This window comes from Lepus europaeus, chromosome 13 (genome assembly GCF_033115175.1).
Source record: "Lepus europaeus isolate LE1 chromosome 13, mLepTim1.pri, whole genome shotgun sequence".
In the NCBI taxonomy this organism is placed as follows: Eukaryota; Metazoa; Chordata; class Mammalia; order Lagomorpha; family Leporidae; genus Lepus; species Lepus europaeus.
Genome location: NC_084839.1, coordinates 17271848 through 17298905, shown reverse-complemented (window position 1 = coordinate 17298905; position 27058 = coordinate 17271848). Strand labels below are relative to the sequence as shown.

The window sequence follows — 27058 nt, the reverse complement described above, 5'->3', positions numbered from 1 at the left end:
GCGCCGGTGCGGGGGAGCAGTTGGGGCCCGGGCCGGGGGCGGGCTTGAAGACGCGTCGTTTGGCTTGGGACGCCGAGAGTCAACCGTCCGGGCTCAACCGCTGCGCGGAGAGCTTTTGTCAGTGACTGGGCCGGCAGCGAGGCCCGCGAGTCTCCCGATGGTGTCCATGACTTTCAAGCGGAGCCGCAGCGACCGGTTCTACAGCACCCGGTGCTGCGGCTGCTGCCATGTTCGCACCGGGACGATCATCCTGGGCACCTGGTACATGGTGAGTGTGAGGGGCGCCCGGGCCGGCGGGGCGTGAGGGCGCGTCTCCGTGGGGTCCTGCAGCTCGGGCAGAAGTCCGGGGGCGCCCCGAGGTGTTCCCGGGGCCCGGAGGGACTGGGGTGCTGGGAATGACCCGGCTTGGCCTCCTTTCGCACTTCCGCCCCCGGCTCGGGTGCTGGTGGCGGTGGTGTTCATTTATTTTATATTTTTTCTTGAGGAGCAGATCTCGAGATAAGCCAGTTCCTCTGCCTCGCTTTGCGGGGGCTGCCGCGGGCACCGCTCGCCGGGCTTTGCCCTGAGGCAGCCGCTGGCCCGCCCGGGTTACCGGAAAGCCTGCCCTGTGTGGGCGCGGAGGCTGGCGTCGCCTGGTTCCGGGATCCCTGACTCTGTCATCGCCAGGCTGACAGTGGGACCAGTAGTAAGACGGTAGTGGCTTCTTCCCGCCGCTTCCGGGATCCGAACACGATTGGAGCCGGTTTGTGACTTAGGAAAACGCGATCCTGTTTAGGCAGTCTTAGGTTATTCGGACTTCACGGAAGCTCTGTCAGACTTCATTTGTTGTCGACGCGGCCACTTTGGCTGACTTTTGTGATTTTGTGGTGGGCGACAGGGAGTGGCAGCAAATACTGTGCCGGTTCTGATGCTTAGTGACCTACAAAAAAAAAAAAAAAAAAAAAAAAAAAAAGGAAGAGACTTATCCTAGGCACTCCCTGCCTTTCTCTGTGCTGGAGACGTCCCCACCCAGTGTCTGGAAGTCATTGGTAACCACTCAGACAAATACCAGACGAGAATCCTCTTCCGTTAGACAGATACTGTTACATGGCTCGCCCCCGGGGGACCACCTGCCACCACATTATTCCTGACTGTTCTGTTGTTGTTTTACAGTCTTGCTTCATTAACGTACTTAAAAAAAAACCAAAACTTGAATGTGTGTAAGTCTGCTTGTATCACATGGCCATTCACAGACTCTTTGATTTATAATTTTGGACATCAAATAGTTAATGAGTCATCTGCGTTATATTTCTAACTTCCTTTTCGTTCCTCTCCATTATTAAGGGGCTGAGTTTTAATTTCTTTTGTTTGTCCTTAGCTCTGCCTTCCACTCCCCAGAATGAATACTTTAAATCATTCTCAACCCTACTGTCCTCATCCCGAGTGATTTTCCCTCCTCCTGGGTGGAGGAAGTCCAGTCCTTCATCCTGGGACTCTTGCCTTCAAATTTGGTGTTCCTGTCTCCTCAGCTTTTTCCCTCCATTCACAGAACAGAGGGTTTCTAACTCTTCAAGAAGAAAATTACCACCATCCTTGTCTCAGCCATCTAAGTGTAATTGGCTGTATTTCTTTCCGCTCTTTCCAGGCAAATTCTTTGGTGTTATGGGCTCAGCTCAAAAATGAATAGCAGGATCAAGTGCGAGTTACAAACAGGAAACTCAAAGTGCAGAGGGGAAAACCTCAGTTAAGGGCATTATTCCTACAAAGTAGGCAGTGAATTTAAATCTCTTCCTCACTTGAAGCTGTCGATGTGAAAAAGGTTCACACATCTCTCTTCTGACCTCTTCTTTGCGTGGACTTTTCAGGTTAGTAGAACCTTGTCAACTGCTCTGTAATCACCTGTCCTGGTTATGTGATTGACCGTGTGCACTTTGAAAGGCTTTGGTTGCTGTGCAGAAGGAATGAATCACAGGGCCTGGTGTCATTGATCCTTTGTGTTCCTGTTCGGGCCACACGGTAGAACTTCAATGTTTGTTGTCTTGAACTTTGCATCTCCCCTCAAGATGCTTCTGGTATTGCATGGTACTTTGGGGAACAGGTTCAGAAATGAAACTTACAGTAACGAGAGAAGGGGGGGAAGGTGATTGCTAATGTCCAGTTCTAACAAGATCAGGGACTGGAGGAAGGCTGATGGGGGCCCGTGTTGAGCCTAGCAGTTAGCCATCTGCATTCCCCATCATGGGTTCAGCTCTTGACTCTAACTTCCTGCTATGCAGACACTGGGAAGCAGTGTTGATGGCTGAAGTCACCTGTGGGAGACCCGGAAAGGCCAGTGGTTTTATTAATTATAATATTATTATATATTATATATATTATTATATTAATTATAATATTGCTGGTGACTTTCAAAAGTGTAGTTTTGATATAGCAATTTAAAGACACAGTTTCTTCTTAACTGGGGAGTTATGTAACACTGAGAAATTAGACAAGACCACCTGGACCAAAGTGTAGTATTGTCTAAGCAGTGCGTTTTGTTGCCAGTAGCTTCATTACTAAGAGAAATATGGGGTGAGTGGGGTAGAGTGTTACTTCCCTCCCTTTTCCTTGATTCTAGCTGCTGCATATGCTTGAGAGAGTATCTGTGATTCTCAAGTTCCCCCGTAGTCACTAGGCTGTCTGAAGTGGTGATTCCTTATATGCTGTTTGGAACTTGGTGAGGCCTCTGGATGGGCCCAGACAGAGTGTCATTGCTTTGCAGCAGCCACTTCTACTGATGGCAATGTGAAGATGCTTGTCAGACTGTATTAAGGTGTTCATTGCCTTGTATTAAGTAGTGCTGGGCAGGACCTAGAGAAAACCAGAACCCATTATTCTGTACCCTTGCAGTAACAGCCTTTAGCATTTTAAACTTGAAAGAAGCATGTCTGATTTAGGACCTGGTTAAGTGATGCAGAGTTTCAGAATGAATTCCTTTAAATGCTGACATTCCTAAAGTTTCCCTGTCATTTTTAAAGATGATTTTAAACAAGTTTCCTTTCTAACTCAAAATGTTTATTGAATGAAAATGGCCTTAAGCATCTGCTGTGAGAGGTTAATGGTGTCCTAATGAGAGTATGTTTTGAGCATTTGTAGTAATTGTTGGTCTTGGAAAGACACTGTTACTGATTTTCCATGTGTCTCAACCTTATTAGAGTATAACCTTAGGTAGCAGGCAGAAACGTGAAGACAGGCTTCCTCAGGCTGCATTCCTTTCTGGCCCTCACTCCTGATTCCTATAGAGGAGTGTAGTTTGTTTCTGCTTCAGTCAGTGTCTTTCCTCAAGTACCTTGTTTTGTGCCTCCGTGGCTTTGGATATGCGATTCCCTTCTGAAATCATCTTTTCCTGTCATTTTCTAAAAATGGTATTAAGGAAGTTTTAAAACATAAAGTAGCAAACTGGCATAAAAATTCCCATTTACTCATCTCTCAGGTTTAACCATTAACAATTTCGTCAATTTCACATTAATTTCTTGGCTGGTAGCTCAGATGTTTTCATGGGGAAGATTTTTCAAGTGTCTGTTATTAAATAATACTTCTATTGCATTTTTTCTAGTATGGTTATCTTTTCTTCTCCCCACATAGGATGTCCTTCCTGAAGGAGGAGGGTGGGTCTTACCCTATAAAATGTGTGTAGTAGGTAAATTATTAATTAGACTGCTTGAGATGTTCATGAAACAGTAAATGAACCGTCTCCTCCAAGAAAAGTCCCTGAAGAATCTCCTAGGATGTGTGTGGCAATGAAATGAGAATGCAGAGAGGAATGACTCTCTGGAGGCTGGGTGTGTCCATGGATGCCATACCGTTGCTTTGTACTCAGGACGCTCGGACACATCTGTTTCTCCTTTGTGTGCTTACATAAGGTGGGTAAAGGCTTCAGAAGCATCAGACACCATGTTGTTTGACCCACAAATTTTACATGTCTGCTCCCACACTGAGTGCTGAGTGGTGTGTCCATTTCCATGCTGTTGACAAGTTGGCTGCATTCTGTATCTCTCCATGTTCCTAGACTTAGAACTTAACCGTTCTTTTTTATTTTTAAAATTTTATTTATTTTCATTCTCTTTTAATTACATTTTTTGTTAACTTTCCTCCCTGAATACAGTGAAGGGAGAAAAAAATGAATCAGGAACACTCTGGAATAGTTTGTACATAGTTGGGTGTTTTCGGAAAAATTTTATTTGTAAGACTAACTTTTATGCATTCTTTGAAAAATTCAACATGGTAAAATACCAACTGTAATCAAAAGTAAATTGCTAGGGGGCCAGTGTTGTGGCATGGCTGGTTAAGCCACTGCTTGTGATCCTGGTATCCCCTATGGGAGTGCTGGTTCAGATCCTGGCTGCTCTGCTTCCCATCCAGCTCCTTGCTAATGTGCCTGGGAAGGCAGTAGAACATGACTCGAGTCCTTGGGTCCCAGCCACCCACCTGGGAGACCAAGATGGAGTTCCTGCCTTTAGCCTGACCCAGACCTGGCTGTTGTGGCTATTTGGCCAGGGAACTAGTCAGTGGAAGATTTCTCTGTCACTCTGTGGTTCAAATAAATCTTTTAAAAAGTCAATCACTAGGGCCTGTATACGAGTACAGCTTAGGTACTCACCTCTGAATCTTTGACAGTCACAAAGATTTTCCAAAATAATATTTTACTTAAAATGTAAGTTGGGGTTCCAATGAAATATGATAACCTAAAGAAATATAATTAGGGCCAGCACTGTGGTGGGGTGTGTAAAGCTGCTGCCTGCAGTGCCAGTATCCCATTTGGGCCCTGGTTTGAGTCCTGGCTGCTCCACTTCCTATCCAGCTCTTGCTATGGCCTAGGAAAGCAATAGAAGATGGCCCAAGTCCTTGGGCCCCTGCACCCATGTGGGAGACCTGGAAGAAGCTCCTGGCTTCTGATCGGCACAGCCCCAGTTGGGGAGTGAACCAGCAGACGGAAGACCTCTCTTTTTCTCTCTCTGCCTCTGCCTCTCTGTAACTCTGCCTTTCATATAAATAAATCTATCTTAAAAAGAAAAAAATATAATTAATGAAGATTTGAGAAAGCTTCTTTGTTCAGTGAAGTAGCACATTTATTTTTATCTTGATCCTTTTGTTGAAACTTATAATCTGTTTTATTTAATATTCAGGAGTCTGAACCACAATGAAATGCAATTTGAAGTGTCATTAATTCTAGAAGATAATAGTGGTTGAGGCTTGACTTATGGAAGAGAAGAGATTTTTTAAAAAAAAAATATTTATTTGAAAGGCAGTTATAGAGAGAGTTAAGATAAAGGAGCTTCTACCTGCTGGGTCACTCTCCAAATAACCTCAATGGTCAGGGCTGTTTGTACCACAGTGCTGGCCCCAAGAGAATATTTGTGAAATGACTTGCGCTGTTAAGGAAGAAAATGTACTTACCTGTTCAGGGTAGACAGGAGGGATGCACACAATAGAGCTTGTTGATAGTGCTGTTGATCAGGCTCTAATGTCCTTTGAAAGTATCACTTGTTCAGATTTTCACAAACAGGGACCTTTGAGGTGGGGAGCTATATCACTGTCCTTGGTGAGATTTCTGATTAAATCATTGACGTTCAAAGGTCGCAGTGCCTCCTCCTGGGCATATGCAGAAATTCACTAACAAATATAAGTGTAGGTAATTTCCTTTGTCAGTGGACTTAACAGCCTGGGTTGACTAGGAAAAGGCACCAGATGGGAATGTGTGAAGGAATTTCAACAAAATGTCAGACAGTCTCAAGATGTTCCTCTGGGCCAGATAGAAAAGAACTTTGTTCAGAAGTTGCTGATAATGGGAAGGGAATGGCCTCTGACAACTTTGTCCTCAGCTTTGTCCTGTTCTCTTGTTAGTGACTTCCATGGAGATACTGATTACAGGCTGATCAGTTTTTCAAATGCCAGAAGCTGAGAGAAGGAGAATCTCTAGGGCATTAGAATCCAGATCCAGGAAGTCTTGAATTAAGTAATAAGATAAAATTTGATTACAAATACATAAAATGCTTTTGCTTGGGCCTCTGAATCCAGCCTTACAGTACAAGTGATACTTCAGCAGCAAGTGTAAAAAAGGATTTGATATTTGAGGGAGTTACTTTTCTGTGACATTCAGAACACTTAGAGAGCCAGTGCAACTTCAGGTTGCCTTCCTTGAAATTCGTTAGCTACAATGTGGCTACTGAGATTCTGGCGTGTTCTGCCCAGGCTGATCTTACCTTGTTTTAATAGTGTGTCCATCAACTGGAGGTTGTGTAAAAAGAGCGACAGGGAAATAGATAGCTGGAAAACATGCTAGTTAGAGGAGTGGTTTCCGATCCTAAATGTTTATTCTGGAAAAGACAATATTTGGAGGCTACTTTCAGGAACACATAAAGGAACGCTTATCTAGAAGGGAAAGCATATTGTCTCAAAGGTGGGATTAAGACCAGTATGTGAAGGGGGTGGAATCAAAGTCTCAGAGAGTCTTTGGCATTTGAGTGTAGCCCAGGAGGAAATCACTGAATGGAGGAGGCCCTGAGGGGCTGTCAGAAATCTATCAGATGAATAAATAAATTGAATGAACTGTACCTTCCTCAGACTCAGATGTTTTGAGATGGGTAGACGAATAAATACATTTCTGCACATGATGAATAAATACATGTCTACACATGAACAATTTGTAATGATTCCTTAGTTTGTATTTTTCTGCCATTTAATTCCAGTGTATTGGTATTAACACAGGGTCAAACATCTTATCTCTGAAATGGGTAATTTTAGGTTTGTACATCATGGGAGTATTTTTATGCTTACTTTATGAAGTATTTTAAAACTGCTGTCATAGTGGTAATTGCGTATTGCTTTATCTCACAGGTAGTCTTCTCGTGGGTTAGACATCTGAAAATTGTGTTGAAGGCTGCTTGCTGGGAGTAATTAACATAACTGATAAAATGCTGTCTTTCACAGGTTGTAAACCTATTGATGGCAATCTTGCTGATCGTGGAGGTGACTCATCCAAACTTAATGCCAGCTGTCAACAACATTCAGTATGAAGTCATTGGTAATTACTACTCATCCGAGAGGATGGCTGGTAGGTTTTTAGCTGAAAAGAAACTATCTCCTGCTAGTTTTGTGTCTTAAGTGTATGTATACACTGTTATTCAGAGGGGGGTCTATTGAATTGTGCTTGTTGCATTTCAGAGGGCTAAATGAGTTGCGTAAGGTTAACATGGGTTAAATTACATTTAAGTTAAATCTGCTGAGAGGGAAGCGTATTTTTGATGGATTTTTTCAAAGATACTCATGAGAATTAACAGTATATCATTTCTCACAGAAAACCTAATGGATGTCTAGATTTTTCAGAAATGTGTTTCTTGACTGTGTCAGGTACCGGCGAGAGAAGGCAAAGAGGGAAATGAAATTGAACTGTAGATCTGAGTGTCAGTGGACAAGTGTAATTGGGATGAGAGATTGCTCATGGAGCAAATAGACTATTATCACAAAATACACAATACAAATCACTTGAATGTTCGGTGATGTCTTTGGCTCAGGGCCACACAATTTTAAATACAGTTTTATTGTTTAGATGGAGAAATATTTGACATTCGAGTTAAAAGTAGAAAAACCTAAGAACCTTCATGTGGATTACCCTTTTAAACCTTATCTGTTCCCTCATAGCAATATCTTTAATTACTATTTATCTTTTTTCAAAATAAAAGAGCATAAAAAATCAAATTGAGATTTGTAAACTATGTAAGAAATTTAATATTTGAGCCGCATGACATTTATGGCCTTCTCTGATCCATTTATGAAGTTGTGTGTATGTTTGTGAGTTTATTTGGTTGTTAGTTCAAATAATTCATTGTCCTTCTGGCTAACTTCAGTTTCCAGGAGCCAGGAAGAATTCTGTGGCTGTCAGATAATAGTAGGAAAATACCAACAGTTGTTCCTGCTGTGTGGTTTGTTTTCTTTTTAATGGCAGCCTCTTGATTGTCTTTTCATAAATAGTATAATCCTTGTCATTTGGTTGTCAGCTGTCCTAGAAGTAACAAGAATGTGTTAACATTTGTTTGTGAGTAAAACTTTTAACTTCTAATGGCTGTTAGTCTCATGTTGATATTTTTAAAATTTTATTTTAGGCTGCAAAATTTTAATTTATTTGCCAATCTGAGCATTTTCCCTTGTCATGTATGTTTCTCTGAAAATTGAGTTGTAGAAAAAGACTTAACGATTTTCAAGAGTCTTACTTGGCTAGACGATACGGCTGAAGTCCTGAGGTTACTATACGTTGTGTGTGTGTTATTCCTTCTCCCTCCCTCCCCCCTCTCCCTGTAAAGAAAATCAGATGTGTTCAGTGTTATTTTTATTTGATTATAATTGCATCAAAGTCCTTATTCTTGAGAAAATATAAAATACCTAGTAAAATACCTAGTTCTTCATCACAGTAGTTTGCATTTCTTTGGAAGTTGAAATTTGACTTTCCCACAGTTAATTTCTGGTTGTTGGCATGATGGCCAATTTTAAATAATGATGTTTGTGATTAATTATTTTTAATCAGCCAAACAGTATGTCCAAAATACTTTTGCATTATGTTTTCCACATGTTGCATCCAGCCTCATGTACATTGACTTGGGGATGTGTATACACGTGGGAGACCACAAGAGGAGGTTCTTGTTACAGCCGGTGGGAACCTGCAGTTTGTATTGAGGAGTGGAGCCCTTGTGTTTTCTTTGCCTTATTAATTCACAGCGTCTGTTCCAGGCATTATATGTCTTCCCCATCTGTCACCACCTCCCCCCCATTTTTGCAGTTTCTTGCTTCAGTGGAAGACTTGAACTTCACTTTATTGTTTCAGTACTTTAGAGAGTTTCTCAAGATGGTGGAATAGGGAGGGAGGTCACTGCTGTAGTCTAGATGAAAGATAGTTAAAAAAGAAAAATAGAGAGAGTACAATTTCAGGGAAGAGTTAAGGAGAAAACAGCAGAGGAAACTCCATGCCAATTAGAGGGACACTGTGAACCTACATGGAGGGTATTCATGTGCACAGCTCAGCACCCCAGCAGACGAGAACGCCAGCACCAGTTTTGGACAGTGAGGTGAGACCAGGTGATAGCAGCCCAAGCCATTGGAGATAAAGCTGTGGGAAGAGCCTGGCACAAGTCTGGCTTGGAGCCCTGTGGGAGACAGAGTACCAGCCAACCTAGAGAGGAAAAAAATGCAGGGGGCGGGGGAAGAGGCAGAGGCATATTTCTCTCTCCGTGACCACCCAGCACCCAAGTCCTGTAACTAGCTAAGAGGGCAGACACCATTTTGAACATACATAACAGCTGTGCCAGCATGTGTCTGCGTGCTGAGCAACCAGGCAAGAGTAAGCGCTTGAGTCCACCTGGGAGAATTGACAGGATGCTGGGTGCTCTTGACTATGGGAGCCTTGTGTGCCTGGACTGTGAAAATACTGGCTGAGTGGGAGGGTGCAGGGTATAGCTGGGACTTTGGGCAGTCACTGTGGGAGGCTCCACATGCTCAGGGAGCCCTGATTGCCTGGTGAGGGTCATTGCTGTGGGATCTATGCTCACACCAAGGATTGTATGGATCCCTTTTGTGGTTCTCGTGGCTGTGCAGACATAAATTACACCCACTGGGACTAGCACCCAGGCATTGATCTCCTTTGAGGAAAAGAGGTAAGTGTGAAAATATTCCAACAGCAGAACAAACTTCCCCTCTGATTAAAAAAAAAAAGAAGAAGAAGAAGAAAAGAAAAAGATTTACCATGCCCTACTTGAGTGTCACCGTGGACACTCCCTTGACCCCAGAGCACTGAATAGAGCTCCCTGGCCACACCTAGCACACACCTCTGGGTATTCACTGAAGGAGCAGACACTCCACTAAGCTACAGAGGCATAGTCAAAAGGTGAAAGCCATCAAAGGGAAAACAAACAAAAACCCAACAAGCGTCTCCACAAATGCCTAATGATAAATGCAGCAACTCAAGAAATAAGAATAAGGAAGACAACATGACACCCCAAAAGAATACAACATTTCATACTAGAATGTGAAGATAAAGAGATTGAAGAAATACCAGAAATGGAATTCAAAAAATTGATCATATGATTACTTAGAAGTAATCAAAAGCAAATCCACAAATTAAAGAAATCCATACCTGACATGAAAGAAAATTTCTGCCATGAAAATGAGATCTTAAAGAGAAATCAAAATGAAATGTTGGAAATGAAGAGTTCAGTAGAACAAATGAAAATGCAGTTAAAAGTCTCAGCAATAGACTTGGTGAAGCAGAAGAAAGAACATCTGAGTTAGAAGACAAATCTCTGGAAATTTTACAGTCAGACCAAGAAAAAAAAAGAAGAAATTAGAAAACTAAAAAACAATGTTTAAGACTTATGGGATACTATCAAACGACCCTACATATGGGTCTTAGGAGTTCCCGAAGGCGTGGAAAGAAAGAATGGATTAGAAGGTCTGTTTAGTGAAATAATTAAAGAAAACTTCTCTAGGAAAAGAAAAGGGATGTCCAAGTACAGGAAGCACAGGCTAGGCCATAAAACAAGTCTCAGCAAATTCAAAACAGTTGAAATCATACCGTGCATCTTCTCTGACCACAATGGATGAAGCTTGAAATCAACAACTCGAGAATCTCTAGAACATATAAACACATGGAGACTGAACAACATGCTTCTGAATGAACATTGGGTCATAGAAAAAACAAAAATAAAAATTTCTGGAGACAAGTGAAGATGACAATGAGCTATAAACTTAAAGGATATAGCGAAAGCAGTGTTACAAGGAAAGTTTATAGCAATTGGTACCTACATTAAGAAATTGGAAAGGCACCAAATAAATGAGCTATCATTGCATCTGAAGGACCTAGAGAAGCAACAGCAAATCAAACCCAAAACTACTAAAAGAAAAGAAGGAATTAAAATTAGAGAAGAAATCAACAAAATTGAAACTAAAAAAAATGATACAAAAGATCAGCAAAATGAATTGCTGTTTATTTGAAAAAAAAAAAAGAATCAAAAATTACTACAAAGAGCTGTATTCCAACAAATCAGAGAACCTAGAAAAACTGGTTGGATTCCTGGACATGTAGAACCTACTTAAATTGAGCCATGAAGGCATACAAAACCTAAACAGACCAATAACTAAATGGAAATTGAATCAGTAATAAAGACCCTCCCAGCAAAGAAAAGCCCAGGACCGTATGGCTTCACTGCTAAATTGTACCAGACATTTAAGGAAGAACTAACTTCAATTCTTCTCAAGCTATTCAAAACAATTTAAAGGGAGGAAATCCTCCCAAACTCCTTCTGTGAAGCCAGCATCACCTTAAATTTCTAAACCTGAAAAAGATACAACAGAGATTGAGAACTACAGACCAATTTCCCTGATGAACATAGATGCAAAAGTCCTCAACAAAATACTAGCCTGTTGACTCCAATATATGTCAGAAAAATTATTTACCCGGATTGAGTTGGATTATCCCAGGTCTGCGAGGATGGTTCAGCATCAAGAAATAAATCAGTGTGATTCATCACGTTAAGAAATTGAAGAACAAAAACCATATGATTATCTCAATAGATTCAGTGAAGGCATTTGATGAAATGTAACAGCCTTTAATAATAAAAAATTTAAGCGAAATGGTTATAGATGGAACATCCCTCAACACAAATCAATTTATGAAAAATCCAGGGCCAGTGTCCTATTGAATGAGAGAAAGTTGGAAGCATTCCCACTGAGATTGGGAACCAGACATGCATGGCCACTGTCACCATTGCTATTCAGTATACTCCTGGAAGGTTTAGTCAGAACCATTAAGCAAGAAAAAGAAATCAAAGGGATACAATTTAGGATGGAGGCAGTCAAACTATCCCCATTTGCAAATGACATGATTCTATATATAAGGGATCTAAAAGACTCCACTAAGAGACTTATGGAATTCATAGGAAAGTTTGGTAAAGTGGCAGGATACGAAATCAACACACAAAAATCAGTAGCCTTTGTATACACAATGTCACGTCTGAAAAAGAAATTCTATGATCAATCCCATTCCCAGTAGCTAACAAAAAATTCAGTACCTTGGAATAAATTTGACCAAGGGTGTCAAAGATCTCTATGATGAGAATTACAAAACACTTAGAAATAGAAGATACAAAGAAGTGGGAAAATCTTCCATTTTCATGGATTGGAAGAATCAGTATCATCAAAATGTCCATACTACCAAAAACAGTTTACAGATTCATTGCAATTCCAATCAAAATACCAAGGACATTCTTCTCAGATCTAGAAAAAATGATGCTGAAATTCATATGGAAACACAGGAGACTCAAATTGCTAATGCAATCTTATACAACAAAAACAAAGCTGGAGGCATCACAACACCAGATTTCAAGACATACTACAGAGCAATAATAATCAAAGCAGCCTCTTAATGGTACAAAAACAGATGGATAGACCAATGGAACAAAATAGAAATTTGAGAAATCAGCCCACACACCAACAATCAACTTATCTTTGACAAAGGAGCTAAAATCAATCCCTGGAGCAAGGATAGTCTCTTCAGCAAATGATGCTGGGAAAACCTGATCTCCACATGTAGAAGTATGATGCATGACCCCTACCTTACACCTTACAGAAAAATGCACTCCAAATGGATTAAAGATCTAAATCTACAACCCAATACCATCAAATTATTACAGAACATTGGGGACACCCTGCAAGACATTGGCATAGGCAAAGAGTTCTTGGAAAAGACCCCAGAGACACAGGCAGTCAAAGCCAAAATTGACAAATGGGATTACATTAAATTGAGAATCTTCTGCACTGCAAAAGGAACACTCAGCAAAGTGAAGAGGCAACTGACAGAATGGGAGAAATTATTTGCAAACTATGCAACTGATAAAGAATTAATGATCAGAATATATAAAGAGATCAAGAAACTCAACAACAACAAAACAAACAATGCAGTTAAGAAATGGGTAAAGGACTTAAACAGGCATTTTTCAAACGAGGAAATCCAGATGGCCAACAGACACATGAAAAAATGCTCAGGATCATTAAGCCATTAGGGAAATGCAAATCAAAACCACAATGAGGTTTCACTTCACCCAAGTTAGAATGACTTTCATACAGAAATCAACAAACAACAAATGCTGGTAAGGATATGAGGATAAAGGTACCCTAATCCACTGTACAACCACTGTGGAAGATAGTATGGAGACACCTCAGAAATCTGAATACAGACCTACCATATGGCCCAGCCATCTCACTCCTCGGAATTTACCAAAGGGAAATTTAATCAGCATATGAAAGAGTTATCTGTACCCCCATGTTTATTGCTGCTCAATTCATAATAGTTAAGATATGGAGTCAATGCAAATGCCCATCAATTTAAGACTGGATAAAGAAACTACAGGATATATACACCTTGGAATTCTACACAACAGTAAAATACAATGAAATTCTGTTGTTTGCAACAAAATGGAGGAAACAGGAAAACATCAGACTTAATGAAATTAGCCAGTCCCAAAAGGACAAATACTCTATGTTCTCTCTGTTCTATGTTAAATAATAGAGCACCTAAGAGGTAATCTATAGAAGTGAAATTGACGCTTTGAAATGCAGTGACTTTGAACAGCCCTTGTCTCTACTGTTGAGCATTTTTTTTCCATACTATTTGTTGTACTTCTTCCTTAGTATAGAGTTAATCGGGTGTGTATTAAGTTAATTGAAAATAGATCTTAGTTTAAAAAAAAAGTGAAAATGGGAACAGGAGTGGGAGAAGGAAGAAGGGTAGGAGGGTGGGTACAGTGGGAAGAATTACTGTGTTCCTAAAGTTGTATTTATGAAATGCACAATGTTTGTGTCCCTTAAATGAAAGTTTTCTGGGGGGAAAAAAGAAAGTAAGTTTGCTCTGTTCCTTAACAGATTCCTGAAAGCTGATATTTTGAATTGCTTTCCAGTTTAACAGTAGCATTCTCTTTTTAAAATTATTTTATTTATTATTTATTCGAGAGAAAGAGTTACAGATAGTGAGAGGTAGAGACAGAGAGAAAGGTCTTCCATCTGCTGATTCACTCCCCAGTGGTTGCAGCAGCTGGAGCTTGGCAGTTCAGAAGCCAGGAGCTTCTTCTGGGTCTCCCACATGGATGCAAGGGCCGAAACACTTGGACCATCTTGGGCTGCTTTCCCAGGGCATAGCAGGCACCTGGATCGGAAAAGGAGAAGTTGAGACTAGAACTAGTGGCCATGTGGGATGCTTGCACTGCAGGTGGACGATTAACCCCCTTCACCACAGCACCGGCCATGACAGTACCTTTCATGTTTAATTTCATGTTTTGTTTGTATCTGAATTCTTCTAGGTGGTGTTTTACATGCTAGAGCAGGCGAGATCTTTAAATTGGTAACATTTAACTGTCCTATGTACTCTAAGAAAAAATAGAGCCATTTTTACTTAAATCAGTGCTGAAGGCTGATAATGGTTTGTACTGCTCAGTGATGAGATTATACACATGTTTATCCAGTACTATGGATTTTCTGCAGTTACTCATTCTTTTCATTATTATTGCCCTTCAGTTTCTTAATACTAGTCCAGAGTCATGTAATCAATCATAGATTTGTGCTAAGAAACTCCACAAATCAAGTACAATTTAATATTATTTGGGATGGTTTCATTGTTTATGGAAAATTTAGTATCTATGGATTAGCAAAGGGTTGGAACAACCTGAAAAAGTGTTGAAGAACAAAGAAAATAGACCTGGGGCTGGTGGTGTGGCCCAGCAGGTTAAACCACTTGCGAAGCTGGCATCCCATATCAGAGTACTGGTTTGACCTCTGGCTACCCCACTTCCATTCCAGCTCCCTGCTGATGTGTCTGGGAAGGCAGCTGAAGATGGCCCAAGTGCTTGGGCCCCTGCCACTCATGTGGGAGGCCCTCTATGGAGTTTCTGGCTCCTGGCTTCAGCCTGACCCAAACTTAGCTATTAGGGGTATTTGGGGCGTGAACCAGCAGATAGAAGACCGATATTCTTTCCCTCCTTCTCTCACCTCCTCCCTCCCTCTCTCTCCCTCTCTTTTTCCCTCTCTCCTTCTCCCTCCCCCTCTCTCTGCCCTGTTGCTTTACCTTCCAGAGAGAGATAAAATCAGTCTTAAAGAAAATAGACTTGTTTGACAGAGAATCCAAAGTGAAGGAAGCACCAAGATTGAGTGTTTAGGATGCTGGGATGCAGAGGGAGGACTAACGTGGGACTTTGAATTTCAGGTTGTACTTTATGTAAAGCAGAGATGGCATCTGTAGCATCCTGTGTGTGATACATCTCTGTTTAAGCAAATGTCAGCCTTTCCTTCCAGCTGAACCCTGCTCATCTCACAAGACCTCCCTAATGTCATTGCCTTCATACAGTCCTTGGTTTTCCAGTTGAGACTGAGTGTTTTTTCCTCTGTTATATCATCTGCCACGTTGGACAAGAGTCATCTGTTTGCACATCTTCAGACCTTGCTTTTAGGGACCTGTCTTCCTAGCGGCTCCCCTGGTTTGTGTGCCAGCCTCAACAAACGCCAGTGAATTATTGCAGCAATGTAACGAACAGTAGCTCTGTGCACACTTCTTAAGGCTTACTACTTAATGTAACAACTTAGATTCTTTCTCCATCTTAGCCTAAATCCTGTTCATAATCAATTTTGAAAATATATTTAAGCCTTTTTACGGTATTTTAAAATGTCTTATTTTGTCATGAAGAATTTTGCTGTATAAGTAGCTTAATTGGGTTTTTGTTTTTGTTTTTTAGATAATGTCTGTGTTCTTTTTGCTGTCTCTGTTCTGACGTTTATAATCAGTTCGGTGCTGGTATATGGAGCGATTTTTGTAAGTATGCTATATTTTCAGCCTTTAGAGTTTGGTCTTTACGAGTATCCTTCATAATTTCCTGTCTGTGATACAATGACATGGTTATTTTCTTTTGCAGTATCAAGGGGGCTGGTTGATTCCATTCTTCTGTTACCGGCTTTTTGACTTCGTCCTCAGTTGTCTGGTTGCTGTCAGTTCTCTCACTTACTTGCCAAGAATCAAAGAATATCTGGATCAACTGGTGAGTGTAAATACTATAAACTTGCTTTTTCATTTCAGGTAAAATAAGTTGAAGTGCTGAGTCAGCCTTAGGTACTATTTTTAATTCCCTTTTGCTTTTAAAAGTGTCATTAATTAATTTTGCTTTTAACATATTAAAGCCAATAGGGTGAAAATAGAATGTCTGTTACCATTGCAGTTGAGTAATTCAATATTAAAAGTTCCTAGGGCCGGTGCTGTGGTGTAGCAGGTTAAGCTGCCACCTGTAGTGCCAGCATCCCTGTGGGTGCCAGTTTGAGTCCCGGCTGCTCCACTTCCTATCCAGCTCTCTGCTTATGGCCTGGGAGAGCAGTGGAGGGTGGCCCAAGTGCTTGGGCTCCTGCACCTGCGTGGGAAACCGGGAGGAAGCACCTGGCTCCTGGCTTCAGGTCAGCCCAGCCCTGGCCGGTGCGGCCATTTGGGGAGTGAACCAGCAGATGGAAGATTCTCTTTCTCTCTCCGTCTCTGCTTCTCTGTAACTCTGCCTTTCAAATAAATAAATCTTTTTTTAAAAAGTTCCTGAAGCTGGATATCCTGGAAGTGGTGATTCAGCTTTTGTTTTTCAGGGACTAGCAGTGTATGTGACTGCAGTTGATGGTGCTCTTTATCCTTTCAAGCTTTTGCAGCAAATACGGGAATGCCCACTGTGTCTAGCCCTATTCTAGGCACTGTTGGTGAATGGTATGGTTATAAAGAGAACTCCTCCTTTAGAGAACAAACATGTATTTGGAGGGTCAACATTATGAAGACATTGTGATAACAAAACTGTCACAAAGTGGCAGGAACATTAATGCCATACAGTGGAGGGGCAGGGGACGCTGGGCTGGGGGATGAAGATGGGTTTCATGGAGGAGGCCTGGAAGAAGAGTGGGGGCCAAACAGATAAAAGCTGGGTGGAACATTCTTAGTACATTTCCTAAGTGCTATCTTTTAGAACTTCTCTCTGCACTTAGAGATTTCTCCCCTGGTCTGTTTCGCATAGCACCAAATTTATCATTCATATTAAAAAAGAATTTGTTGCTTGCTTCTTATTTGCAAGGAACTCTGCTGGGTCGTAGGGATATGTGTGTTAGTGAAGCTAACTTTCTAATGAAGGAATCAGAAATTGCCAGTGACCAACATGTAATTATAGGCTACTGTGTGAGTACCAGAGCATGGGTACTAGAGCAGAGCTGAGAAGTGAGACCATTGTACCCAGGAGAGAGTGGAACTTTAGAGGAAGAGCAGCAGCAGGTGTTTTAGGTGAAAGGGAGACCTTGGAGGGAAGGAATCTGGTCAGGGACTAAGCTGCTGTAGTGTCGGGCGCCTCAGGAGTGGGCAGCAGCAGGTGATGCTGGTAGGTGTTAGCCAGGGGCAGGGCCTGTTGGCCAGGTCTGCTGTGGTCAGCAGCTTCTTAAGCACTGCTCTCTGGTCACATCCTTGCTGGCTGAAAAGTCACACCTACTGCCTCTCTGCCTACTGAATAAAATCCAGAATCCCCCATGACTGATTCCTTTCTGTGTTCATCCTTTTGTTTAGAGATGAAGGTTCAAAGTATTGTCTTGTCCCAAGGAGACACTTGGCTAGGGTTTGGGGCTGGTGTGTGGGTTCTTTTTTCTTTTTGGTTTTCTTGGTCCTTTGGGATTTCTCTTTGTGTTGTTTTCACTGTTCTGTTGACAGACCTCAGTGTTGCTCCCCTCTGTTTTATTCACTCAGTACTAAAGACCAGCAAGTACTTCCTCTGCTGGCCAGCTTGTAAATCCTAAATGATTCTTATGCTTTTTTTTTTCTTAAGATTTATTTCTTTATTTGAAAGGCAGAGTGACAGAGAAGGATGGAGAAGGAGAGAGAGAGAAAGTAATTTCTCATCTGCTGGTTCACTCCCCAGATGGCTGCAGTATCCAGGGCTGGGCCAGGCCAAAGCCAGGAACCAGGAACTCCAACCTGGTCTCCCACACGAGTGGCAGGGGCCCAAGTAGTTGGGCCATCATCTGCTGCCTCCCAGGCGCAATAGCAGGAAGCTGAGCAGCCAGGACTCAAGCTGGCACTCCAATATGGTCTGTAGGCATCTCAAGTAGAGGCCTAACCCACTGTGCCACAATCCTAAATTTTTCTTTTCTCCCTGAACTTAGCTCAGTATCTTATTACACATAGTCAGTGTTGAATAAGAATTTAAGTGAATATTCTGTAGTAAGTCAGATAATCTTGCCTGGCCTTAACAACTAGTGGCATACTGCCTTTTCACTCCTGTCTGAGAATGGGGACCCATGAGGCTTTTAGGGGAACAAAAAATTTCTCCATATAGGACTATCTGGTCCATGGAGCTTGGGTGGATCTCAGTACCTCTTGACTTGCTGACTCATTGGCCCAGCAATAAATCTGGGGGATCTCCTATATTGTTTACCAAAGGTCAGAAAGTTGGGGATTAGTGAAAAAGAAAAAAGTGCTAATTTAGACTCTTCAGGTTTTCAGACAAGCATATTTAAGTTATTAATAGCATGCGTTATTGGTGAGGAGCTTAAACGCACTTTGGATTAGAGCTAGTAGAGTATTCAAGTACTGTCTGGGTTAGAGTACAGGGACTGTCGCTGACCTATAAACATGTGTGTGTTTGTTTGAATAGCCTGATTTTCCCTACAAGGACGACCTCCTGTCCTTGGACTCCAGCTGCCTCCTGTTCATTGTTCTCATGTTCTTTGTGGTATTCATCGTTTTTAAGGTAAGTTGCTGACTAATCTTCGTGGGCCTGGGAGAGTGACGTTGCCCAGCTACACTTTGTCACTGCCTTAAAGAGCATCTTTCTGCTTTCAAAAGGGGCAATTCCCAAGACTCAGCAGCCCAGAGTTCCTATGTAGTACCTGGACCTGAATTGAAACCCCAGTGCTGGTTTCTCTGTAAACTAGTGAGATTCAGAGGAGAGCTGGTAGGAAAAGGGCCTGGCCTGTGCCAGGTTCAGACTGACGTGGGTGTCTTTCTCCACGGAGAACACAGGGGAAGCTTTGTAAGTCACCTGCGTGGAGTTCTTGCTTATGTAAATTCTGTTTTTATTCTTTCAGGCTTATCTAATCTACTGTGTTTGGAACTGCTATAAATATATCAACAACAGAAATGTGCCGGAGATTGCTGTGTACCCCGCCTTTGAAGCACCTCCACAGGTTAACCACTGTTTAAGCTGTTACTGATTGTTCCAGAAGACCTGGTGCTTGCCCTTGTCACCTTGTCTCAGGGCGTGAAAAGCTGGATGTGTGGGCTAGAGATCCTGCACTGCTCATCTCACCCACCTTGGTGGTCAGGTTTAGTCATTCATTACTAATCCTGGAAGGGTTGTGTTGGTGGGGAAGATAAGGCAGCAGATAGCGATGCTAGGCATATGTAGCCTCTGGGGAATCTTAAGTTTCATTGACTGAAATTTGTGTTGTGTTCAAAACAACATTCATATGATCCAAAGGGAGAGCTGGCCCATCTGAGGGGGGATGCACGCATTGATTCCGTGAGTCTGTGGGGAGGCACACCTCTTGGAGCCCGGCCTGCAACAGAGAGTACATGTGACCCCTAGGAGGACATCCTGGCATGCTTGGGGTCACTTAGGTCAGAGTGCTGCCCTGCTACTTAGGTATACGTCTTACTGAAGAGGATAGCGTATGACTTCGTTAGCTTTTTTTTATTTTGAGAGGCAGAGAGTCAATGATCTCTCGTTTACTGGTTTACTCTCCAAATACCCACAACAGTTGGGTCTGGGTCAGGCCAAAGCCAGGAACCCGGAACTCCATTCAGGTTTTCCACATGGGTGGCAGGGACCCGACTACTGGAGCCATCTCTGCTGCCCACCATGGTGCGCATTAGCAGAAAGCGGGATAGATGGGGTGCCCCAAACCCAGGGATGCTCTGTATGGGATGCAGGTGTTCCAAACAGTGTCTTTTTTTTTTTTTTTTTTTTTTTGACAGGCAGAGTTAGACAGTGAGAGCAAGAGACAGAGAGAAAGGTCTTCCTTCCGTTGGTTCACCCCCCAAATGGCCACCACGGCCAGCGCTGTGCCGATCTGAAGCCAGGAGCCAGGTGCTTCCTCCTGGTCTCCCATGGGGTACAGGGCCTAAGCACTTGGGCCATCCTTCACTGCCCTCCCAGGCCACAGCAGAGAGCTGGACTGGAAGAGGAGCAACCGGGACTAGTACCCGGCGCCCTAACCGGGACTAGAACCCGGGGTGCTGGCGCCGCAGGTGGAGGATTAGCCAAGTGAGCCGCGGCGCCAGCCCCAAATAGTGTCTTAACCACTAAACCAAGTGCCTGCCCTGAGTCATTGTCTTTTGACTCTAGATTCGTGGACGCTTAGGATTCAGTGTCTTATCAGAGACTTCTGCACTATGGGTCAGCAGGGCCCCCTAACCCAGATCCTCAGCCCCTGAGGTGTGATTAGCACCAGCATTTCATCTGCTGCCTGTCCAGGAGCCCTTGTAATCTTAGAGCCATCCAGAGCAGAACCTTCAGTGTCAGTCCAGGGTCAGAGTTCACTGCCAGGGGGCATCCCACGGTATTTGGGCATTTCTGCTCTCAGGAGCTATTAACAGTTGCTTCAGTTCTTCTCTGTAGGTTTGTTCACCCCATGTCTGAAAACTGAATTATTCCAGAATGGTTTTTTAAAGGAGAATAAATCTGATCACCTTTTTTCCCTCTCTTTAGTATGTTTTGCCAACCTATGAAATGGCCGTGAAGATGCCTGAGAAAGAACCGCCGCCTCCTTACTTACCTGCCTGAAGAAACTCTGCCTTTGTCAATAAACCCTATACCAGCTTTTCGTCTTGTTTATTTTACAGAGGCTGCAGTACAGGGCTCTTCAGACTGGTTTGATATAAAATGGTCGTTTGTTTAAGCATTTATTTTCAAACACTAAGGAGCTTTTTTGGACATCTATTAAAAGTCCTTTTTTAAAGTGTATTCCATTTTAATACTTTCTGAAGACAATCTCGGTCATGCAGGAGCAAAGTGCCATTATATGCCTTTAATTGGGGGGTGGGAAGGGAACGGGGTTATTGCCCACACGTTTTCCTTTTTAACTTTGCACTTTCTTTATATAATGTGTGCGTTTTGGTTATTTGGTGCCCTGGGTATTTTCAGGAAGAATGAATTACATATTCAGGATGAATGAGTTAGGTATAAAATCTGAAGTTATCAGCTATGCAAACAGGAAAAATAGATAACATTTTGGTTGACTGTGGATGATGATGGTTGCATGTTTCTAATTTGTATGTTTCCATCTTTGTGATAAGATGCTTTAATAAATCATTAAATATTTACTGTTGCCATTTTTTAAGAGAAACTATGACCTTTTTTTGTACCTAAAGCCTAACATTTTCCATTGTAATATGTGGTGACTCTTAACGATGGGAATATGTCTGAGAAACATGTCATTTGACAATTTGATCCTTGTGAGGACATCGTAGAGTATACACAAACCTAGATAGTGTAGACCAGCCTCTCATTGTGTCCTGGTGCTACAGTCAGGTGACCTGGTGAAAGTGAGCTGTAACAGGGCCACTGGTTGACAGTAACCTCTTGTTTTTCTCCTCCAGGCAGTGGCAAGGAAACCATTAACCATTGAGGCGTGTGTGTGTGTGTGTGTGTGTGGTGTAGGTGAGGCTGGTAGAAGGGTGCTGGACCTTTCTCTTGGAGCAGAGATTGTGTGTGTGTGTGTGTGTGTGTGGTGTAGGTGAGGCTGGTAGAAGGGTGCTGGACCTTTCTCTTGGAGCAGAGATTGTGTGTGTGTGTGTGTGTGTGTGGTGTAGGTGAGGCTGGTAGAAGGGTGCTGGACCTTTCTCTTGGAGCAGAGATTGTGTGTGTGTGTGTGTGTGTGTGGTGTAGGTGAGGCTGGTAGAAGGGTGCTGGACCTTTCTCTTGGAGCAGAGATTGTGTGTGTGTGTGTGTGTGTGGTGTAGGTGAGGCTGGTAGAAGGGTGCTGGACCTTTCTCTTGGAGCAGAGATTGTCAGAGTGGCTTCAGTTCCCATGGCAGTTGACCGCACAGGACAGAACACACACAGTGGATCATCTTGTCCCAGTTGTATTTCTGGGGTTACACAATGGAAAGGCTCCATGATGCTTCCTCACAGGTGAAGTACCTTCTGTAGCTGTCACTTTACTAAGGTGATAGGAATTTGTCAGCTGCGTAATCCTGTGGGACCACCGTTGAATACGCAGTGCATTGTTGACCAAAACAGTGACTATGAAAGTCTTTTGTTAAATTTGAGAACATAATGCTAGACTTTTGGTTAGAATGCAATTCTTTAACCCAGGAACTCAGAACTAGTGTCTAAAGTTAGGGTAGAGATAGTGCCTGAATCACAGGCCAGATGCTACTCTAATTGATTTGATAAATGAGATGATCAGTGTGGTATGCTATGTTTTGTATTGTCATCTTGTACTTAGGTAATGAGCTCATCAAGAGTAATTCAAGTTTAAATGCATCCACTCACCTCAAAAGAGAAGCAAATGAGTCGAAGACTGATGAATAAATCTAGAGATGGAAGGTACTGCATAACTGGGTAATGATGCGATATACTGTGATGGACAGGTGGAAGGTGATGGATAGGTTAATTTGTTCGACTAACAGTCATTTCACTAGGACTGTGTGTTACAGAACTGTACACCTTGAATTTATACAGTTTTTTAAATTTTTAAAAAATTTTTTTGACAGGCAGAGTGGACAGTGAGAGAGACAGACAGAGAGAAAGGTCTTCCTTTACTGTTGGTTCACCCTCCAATGGCCACAGCGCGCCAGCGCATCGCACTGATCCAAAGCCAGGAGCCAGGTGCTTCTCCTGGTCTCCCATGGGGTGCAGGGCCCAAGAACTTGGGCCATCCTCCACTGCACTCCCTGGCCACAGCAGAGAGCTGGCCTGGAAGAGGGGCAACCGGGACAGAATCCGGCGTCCCAACCGGGACTAGAACCCAGTGTGCTGGCGCCGAAGGCGGAGGATTAGCCTATTGAGCTGTGGCGCCGGCCGAATTTATACAGTCTTAAAAGGAAGGTAGAGAACCAAAGAGGGTTGAAAAAAACTTCTAGACACTGCAGTTGATTTTGTTCTGAAAGTATTCCACTTTGGATCTTGCTAGCAATGCACAGTGGCAGCTTCATACACACCTACAATACATGAGGGTATTTTATGCATCTTTCCAGGGCATAGCAAAATTGCTACAAAGTTTTTGATGAACACTAACAAAAGAGTGAGCTTTATATTTAGGAAAGTGTAATTATATCTGGGCGTGTACCCCATTTCCAGTAGTGGAAGTTTTATTAATACCTTTATAGGAGTTCCAGAATGGAGGATGACTTTCCTGGGCCAGATCTCACTTCCTGCATTAAAGCTGAAACGGAAGGGAGCATGTGGCCTAGTGGTTCAGAGTATCTGGACTGATAACCTGCCTCTGGCTCCTTAACTCTAGCTGCCTGCCAATGCATACTGTGGGAGCAGCAGGTGATGGCTCAAGTCGTTGGGTTCCTGCTGCCACGTGTGGGAGACATGCCAGCTCCTGGCTTCAGTCCCATCCATTGTGGGCATTGGAGAGAATCAGTGAATGGGAGTGCGCTTGGGCTGGCATGCTGTCACTCCAATGAAGTTTCAGACCCATGAGGTTTTCATGTGTGTTTCTGTTGTTCAGTGGAGACCTTGCTAAGCAATATTTAGATAGTAACCAAACTTATTTGCTCTTTGGTAGTGATGAAATAACAAATGCTTGAATAGATCAGGCTGTTGCTGTGAACAGTTAGGAAGTTTCCCCAAAGGACAACTACCATGTGGTCCAGCAGCCCTATTTCTGGGTATGAATCCAAAGAAATTGAAATCAGGATTCCAAAGACGGTATCATTCCCTTGTTCACTGCAGCACTATTCACTATAGTCAAGAAGTGAGAACAGCAGAATTCCATTGTCAGATGAAAGGGTGAAAATGATGTTCATCCAATAGAGTATAATGCAACCTTTAAAAAGCAGGTAATTGCACTCCAACAACGTGGGTGAACCTTGAGAACGTTATGCCCTAAGTGGGGAAAAACAAGTTACAGAAAGAGAAGTACTTCGTGAGCCCACTTACATGAGGCCCCTAGAATAGTCAGATTGGTAGAGGCCAAGCGTGGAATGGCAGTCGGCTGGGAGCAATGGGGAGTTGCTAATCAGCGGGCACAAGTTTCGGTGAAGCAAGGTGAGAAAGCTCTTGAGATCTCTGCACATGTTTCATGTCAATATACAAATTGTGCAGAAGGCAAATCTCATGTACTTAATCATAACATGTAAACAACAGCAACTAAAAGGGTAAGAAGCACCCTTGTTTTCAGAACATTGAGATTGGCCTATCTTGTTAACCTATTCTGTTTCCTTCCATAGTTTGACCTGCACCCTTTCCCATACCATCCTGGGTTTTGGCCCTCTTGCTTTACTGTCTCAACTTTCACAGGCCAGTGTGAAATGACTTCGAACTGTAAGGTTGCAAGTGTTCTAGAGGCTTGTCAGACCCTCAGTTTGAGAGTCTGAGGTTCTTAGTCCCTGGTGTTAGGCTTGCGAGCACATACATTCTCCCTGGCATCGAGGGCACGTTTGAAGTAACGGGAAGTGTTCCTTTAGGAGTCCCCTGTTGTACTGATCTGCAGTGTGTAAGATTCAGCACAGGTCAATTCAGTTCAACCCATATGCTTAGAACATGAACTCTGAGGTGTTGGAGATGTGGCAATGGCTGAAATAGTAAAAGAATTCCTTGTCTCAGTGCAGTGGGGAAGAGGGGAATAAGTTACAAACCATCTTCTGTCATTGAAGTAACATCACATGAAAGTCAGCCCTCCATATCCATGGAGTCAACCATCCATGGTTGGAAATATCTTTTAAAAAAAAACTTTAGATTTGTGTGGCTGCCATTGTGGCACAGCAGGTTGACCTGCAGCCCATGATGCTGGCATCCCACACGAGGGCCAGTTGAGTTCCAGTTGCTCCACTTTTGACCCCACAAGCTGTTAATGTGCCTGGGAAAGCAGCAGGAGATGACCCAGGTGCTTGGACCCCTAACCCAGTTGGGAGACTCATGAGATTCCAGGTTCCTGGCTTTGGCCTGGCCCAGCTCTGGCCTTTGCAGCCATTTGGGGAGTGAACCAGCGGATGGAAGACCTCTCTCTGTGTCTCTCTGTAATTCTGCCTTTCAGATAAATAAATCTTAAAAAAAAAAAAAAAAAAGATGAAGAACATTCTAGACAAGGGCACCTGGTGGGTCTGTTCAGAAAATATTGAGTTTGAGTGATGTGAGTGGGGAGGGGAAGGTGGGAGATGAGCTCAGGGAGAAATTGTGTTGGCCTTTTAAAAAATTTTTAAAGAGTGACAGCAAGAGATCTTCCATCCACTGGTTCACTCCCCAAGTGCCTGCAACAGCCAGGGCTGGGCCAGGCAGAAGCCAGGAGCCTGAAATTCCATCTGCATCTCCCACATGGTTGAAGAGGTTCTACGTTTGAGCTATCATCTGCTTCCTCCCAGGAAGAGTAGGTAGGAAGCTGGTTTGGAAGTGGAGTAGCCAGGACTCAAAACAGCACATTGACAGGGGATGCGGACCTCTGAGTGACCTAACTCGCTGTGCTGCAACACCCACCCTGGATTGGCCTTTTATGTCATTGCGATGACTTACTCTTAGTGGACTGGAAGCTACTGGAGGGTTCCAGAGAGATCAGAATTCTGAAATGAGTTAAGGATGTACAATTTCTCTGTCATCTCTCTAGAAGTCAGACTTCACAGAGTTGTAAAGAATCAGTGATAGAATTCACGTGCAGCCTAAGGGTACAGTGCCTCGCACATCACATAGATACCTACAGATGCTGTTAGGCTAACTGCAGAGAACAGTTTCAGAGATCCAATGCTGGACTCGGACAAGCTTGGTTTCAAATCCTACTTCTAGCACAGCTTGATCTTATAAGCGTGGCCCGTTATTTCCCCTTGGTAACCTTTAATTTGCACAGTGACTTCATAGGATGAAGACAACATTTAAAGTGCTAGACAAAATGGCAGACGTAATACTCCTAAGTTTTAGAAAGAATTTATGTACACTGAAATATTAAAGAAAAACATTGCTTAAAAGCACTTTTTAGCCAACTGGGTGTGTTCTGTAAATTGGCCATTCTTTCCTTGGATCATTTGACAAATGGACTTTGAATGAATTAGATCTTAGAGAATTTTCCACTGCCCTCCCAAGCCACAGCAGAGAGCTGGATTGGAAGTGGAGCAGCTGGGTCTCAAACTGGCACCTATATGGTATGCTGGCACCTCAGGGGGCGGCTTTACCTGCTACACCACAGTGCCAGCCCCAGATCTTAGAGAATTGTGCGTGTGCGTGTATGTGTGTGTGTGTTGGCTTGCTTCCTGTATTCTTGGTTCCTCCAGCACCAGGACACATCTTCACTGAAGCTCATGTTATATACCATGTCCCTGTTAGCGGACAATGTGGACATGAGGGTGTCTTACTCATTTTTGATACAAAATGTAAGGGCACATAAACTACGCTTATATTTAAAGTTTCTTGCAACATGAAATTAGCTTCCACTGATGAGCGAGTTATCTTCCCTCAGTTTGCTAATGCACTAATCACTCTGTTCCCGGTCTGTTCTGAGTGTAATTGGGCCCCTGTGCCTTAGAAGCGAAGGCGAGCTGTGCCATTTGCATGAGTCCTTTTGCTTTCAAAGAAGGAATGTGTTGGAAACTTGCCCTAGAGTCCACGGAAAGAAAAAGCTGTACCATTGCATTTCAAGTTTGTTTTCCTATGAAAGTCATGACTTCAGGAATGAGAAAATCGAAGTGAATTGAATGTTGCTGGCAAATGTGGACTTCAGGCACATCAGAGGGGCAGCATGGAAGTGATGGAATGAACACACAGTCTGGAGTCAAGATTGCAATTCAGCTGATTCCGTCTGTATCCTCACCAAGCTGGTACTCTGTGATGCTGGGAGATATCAGTGGATCAAGCTT

The 27058-nt window shown here is 42.9% G+C and overlaps 1 protein-coding gene across 1 annotated transcript; it reads left to right on the top strand.

Moving 5' to 3' along the window:
• On the top strand, positions 1–21367 carry LAPTM4A (lysosomal protein transmembrane 4 alpha). The gene is made up of 7 exons (XM_062209002.1): positions 1–268; positions 6946–7069; positions 15780–15856; positions 15957–16079; positions 18699–18794; positions 19132–19230; positions 20754–21367. The coding sequence occupies exons 1-7, from the start codon at positions 158–160 to the stop codon at positions 20826–20828; spliced, it is 705 nt and encodes a 234-aa protein (XP_062064986.1). The 5' UTR covers positions 1–157; the 3' UTR covers positions 20829–21367.
• Positions 21368–27058: the final 5691 nt, after the last annotated feature.

Bases quoted from the DNA above. Each gene is read 5' to 3' on its own strand.
- LAPTM4A (XM_062209002.1), top strand. From the start codon at position 158: ATGGTGTCCATGACTTTCAAGCGGAGCCGCAGCGACCGGTTCTACAGC. The intron at 15,857-15,956 runs GTAAGTATGCTA...TTTCTTTTGCAG, and splicing joins TGGTATATGGAGCGATTTTT to TATCAAGGGGGCTGGTTGAT. The intron at 16,080-18,698 runs GTGAGTGTAAAT...TTGTTTGAATAG, and splicing joins AAGAATATCTGGATCAACTG to CCTGATTTTCCCTACAAGGA.